The sequence below is a fragment of the Antrostomus carolinensis genome, unplaced genomic scaffold (genome assembly GCF_000700745.2).
Source record: "Antrostomus carolinensis isolate BGI_N321 unplaced genomic scaffold, ASM70074v2 scaffold55291, whole genome shotgun sequence".
Lineage (NCBI taxonomy): Eukaryota > Metazoa > Chordata > Aves > Caprimulgiformes > Caprimulgidae > Antrostomus > Antrostomus carolinensis.
The window spans coordinates 402-3,942 of NW_010296014.1; the positions used below are offsets into that span (position 1 = coordinate 402).

General features: G+C 36.1%; 1 protein-coding gene across 1 annotated transcript; it reads left to right on the forward strand.

Moving 5' to 3' along the window:
* Nucleotides 1–1,467: 1,467 nt before the first annotated feature.
* Nucleotides 1,468–2,851, forward strand: LOC104532824 (transcriptional activator Myb-like; the record flags this gene model as incomplete). The annotated part of the gene is made up of 2 exons (XM_010178121.1): nucleotides 1,468–1,560; nucleotides 2,616–2,851. Coding segments are annotated over 2 exons (329 nt in total), but the record flags the coding sequence as incomplete, so codon positions are not given.
* Nucleotides 2,852–3,541: the final 690 nt, after the last annotated feature.

Consider the following 3,541-nt stretch of genomic DNA (forward strand, 5'->3'; position numbering starts at 1 on the left):
AAGGCACTTGAAACCGCCAATGGGGTTTTCAGAACCCATTTCACTATTGGGCTGGGCACAAGTAAACTTTCCCTCTATTCTATCCAAAAAAGTAAAGATGGCTTAAAGGTGATGTTCGAGAGGAAACGCAGCTTGCATTCTCTTTCAATTTATTGCAGCTAAAGCAGACCTGAAATAATTGTTTTGTTTCAACCCGTCATTTGTTTTGCTCTTCTTCCCCAAATATGTAGTGATTTCGGAAACATCTGGAAGGTAAAAACACTGAAAGGCTACAATTCCAAAATTTTTCTTTGATTGAAAATGTGCACAACTATCCTATATTGAGTTTGTCTTTTACAGCTTATCTCGCCCAGGAAATTACGATGTTTTGTAACAAACTCTAGTGTGCTTTTAATTATACATTGTCTACTTGTGATTCACTTGAAGGCACCGTTATCAGTGTAATTTTAGATGTAACAGTGTTCTGGGTGTGTTTTCTGGTCTTGCAGACTGCTTCTTGTTTAACTGCATCTTAACGTGGTCACGCTTTTTACTTGGTAGACAAACCCAGCAAAACCTTGAAATTGGTACTTGCTATCCAGCAGCTTGCACTGAAGAGAGCATATCATCGTGTTACACAAGGCATAACAGTATTTCAGGCCAGGCTGGATGAGGCTTTGAGCAACCTGGTCTAGTGGAAGGTGTCCCTGCTGATGGCAGGGGGGTTGGAACTAGATGATCTTTAAGGTCCCTTCCAATCCAAACCATTCTATTCTGTGCTGGGACAGACTCTTATCTGAACATTGCTAAGGACTGGACCAACTACCCTGAGAGTCCCAAAATTTCCTACAGACAGGAGGCTGTAGGAGGCTAAGTGAAAGCTTATTTCACTTTCATAACTAGGAACAATATTTCAAAAGATCCTTAGTGAAGCTACGGAAAAGCACCATCTGTCCTGAGCAGAAAAAGCAATGTTGTGTTGTTCAATTAGTATGTTAGCTAAACTTGATATAAATCTGTTTTCCTTAACATTCGAATCAAAAGCTGAGAATATATTTATTTGAGACTTTGAAAAAAGTTTATTCTTTTATTTGAAATAAAAAGTATTTCCTTTAAAAATGTCTTTCCTCATATAGGTTATAGATAACGTCAAAAGCATGTCAATCATAAAGTTCAGAGAAGGTGTGGAGTAATGAGGACAAAAATAATTCTAAGTTTTTCTTTAAAGAAGAGTAAGTTCTGAATTTGATTATCAAGTAAGAACACTGAAGTAATTAGATTAGAGCTTTATGCAAGGCTGGTTTTTCTGGAGAAGAGTTTATATAAGAAAATGGAAGAAGAAAGGGAAAATTTAACTATTATACTTAGAACAAAGGTCTGAATAAGTCTTTAAATTTGAAATAAGCTAATAATTCTTGCTAGCTAATATTTACAGTTTTATGTATTCAAGAGTTTAACAGCCACACTGGTTTTCTAAAACTATTACAGAATCGTTCAGATTTTCAGTGCCAGCATCGATGGCAGAAGGTACTAAACCCAGAACTGATTAAGGGTCCCTGGACTAAAGAAGAAGACCAGAGGGTAATGAAAACTAATTGATTCTGTACTCTTTTACTGTAATAAAATGGACACGACTGCTAAGATGGTGTACTTTTTCTGAAGTTTCATCTCCACAAAGATGATGTCTGATGTGTCTCGTGACATAGATAGTTACATTACATTATGTGGTGTAAAAAGAAAAAAAAATGCAGCTACTCTTAAGTAGCTGAAATGTCTGGTCTGCTCAAGTGTTTCATTTCCCTTTGCTCAGGTTGCTAGCTGAACCAAGCTTATAGCTTGCATAGCTTACCAAGTAGAGGAGATCTCTTTACAGCACTAAAGATCAAAGGTCTTATTTACATATGTTGTTTCTCAAACCCACCAGACTTAAAGGGGTTGGGAATAAGGGAAACTATTTCATACTCTACTGTTAAAAGAAGCTAGCAATGGTATTTGACTCCTTTTTCCCATCTCTGTTAGTCCACACTGCAGCTTTTTGCCTGCAAAACCCGGACTGCCCTGTAGGGAGACACACATAGAGCTTTCACAGATGGTATTTCAAATTGACTGCTTATTCCCACTGTTTAAAACTGTTTTAAGATGTTTAAAACTAGTATTTGTCAACCTGTGAATGTGATCTTCTCAATCTATTCTTTTACAGTTCTCATCAGTCTTTTAAGAAAAAGCTTCTAATATGTAAAACCACATAAAATGGGATGATGGTTGGGAGTAGAGGTGTGGGTTTTTTTCCAAATGTATGTTGTTGAAAAAATTTAAACCAAGCATCTTTACCATCTTCTTTTTTTGGTCTTTCCTAATGTCAGCTTATGCAGTGTGTGACAGAAAGGAAACTTACAAATGAATGTTTTAATCAGTATGCACTTATATTCTAAATAGAGTTAATTTGGAGTTAATAAGCAATTTTTTGATTTCTTGAAAAGTAATTTTTAAACCCTCAAGTCATTGTATGCCTCCTTAGGCCTAGTATCTTATCAAGTTGACTATTATAATCCTGTTCTAAAATGTGGGCTTATCAGTGTTCTCAGCCTTTGATTAGGAAAATTAGCTTTGCAATTATGCTTTTCTCTGTGTTCCAGGTGATTGAATTAGTTCAGAAGTATGGTCCAAAGCGCTGGTCTCTGATCGCGAAACACCTGAAAGGAAGAATAGGCAAGCAATGCAGAGAGAGATGGCATAACCATCTCAATCCTGAGGTAAAAAAGTCTTCATGGACAGAAGAGGAGGACAGAATAATCTATGAAGCTCACAAGCGTTTGGGAAACCGATGGGCTGAAATAGCAAAACTTCTTCCTGGAAGGTGCTTTTCAACTCTGTTTGTGTTAAATATTGGAATATGGAATGCAGTCATCACACTACTCTTTCCATTCTTAAGTTGCAACGTCTCTATCTTGATAGATACTGATTTTTAAAATGTTTTGCATTTGATGATGTATTTTTAAAAAACCATAAAACCAATAAAAAGACCTCTAACACTCTGCAGATTCCTTCAAAAATCCTCCTGTTCACTTAGTAAAGACTGTAGTAGAGCTGAAGAGTAACTGCAAATAATAATAGAAGAATGCCTTAACATCCTGTGACTTGTCAAGCTGCCTTCATTAATACACATTTGGGAGTGACTTTCTTTTTGATTTAAGATAAGATTTTTTTTTTTTTTTGGTAGGACACTTCTAGTTAAATAGGACACCCGAAAAAGACAATCTTAGTAACCTTCAAAAGCCCAGGCTTAGGAGTCATGCATTGCAAAGCCTACCTGGTTACCATGTAGTCTCTAAGTTAAGAATTAATTGTGTGCATTGTTCTCCTTATCTTTGTTTCAAGTGTGATTGCCAGCTTATATGCTTGTGGAAACAAAAAATTTTAGTGTATAAAGAGTTTAATGAAATAATTTTTTTTTTTACCTTGTACTGTTAATTGAAATGCAATGTTGAGCTGTCCCTCTCTGAATTCAGTCTGTGTGTTCAGGAGGTGACCGTCTAGTGTGTTTAAGGAATGTCAGCACTTG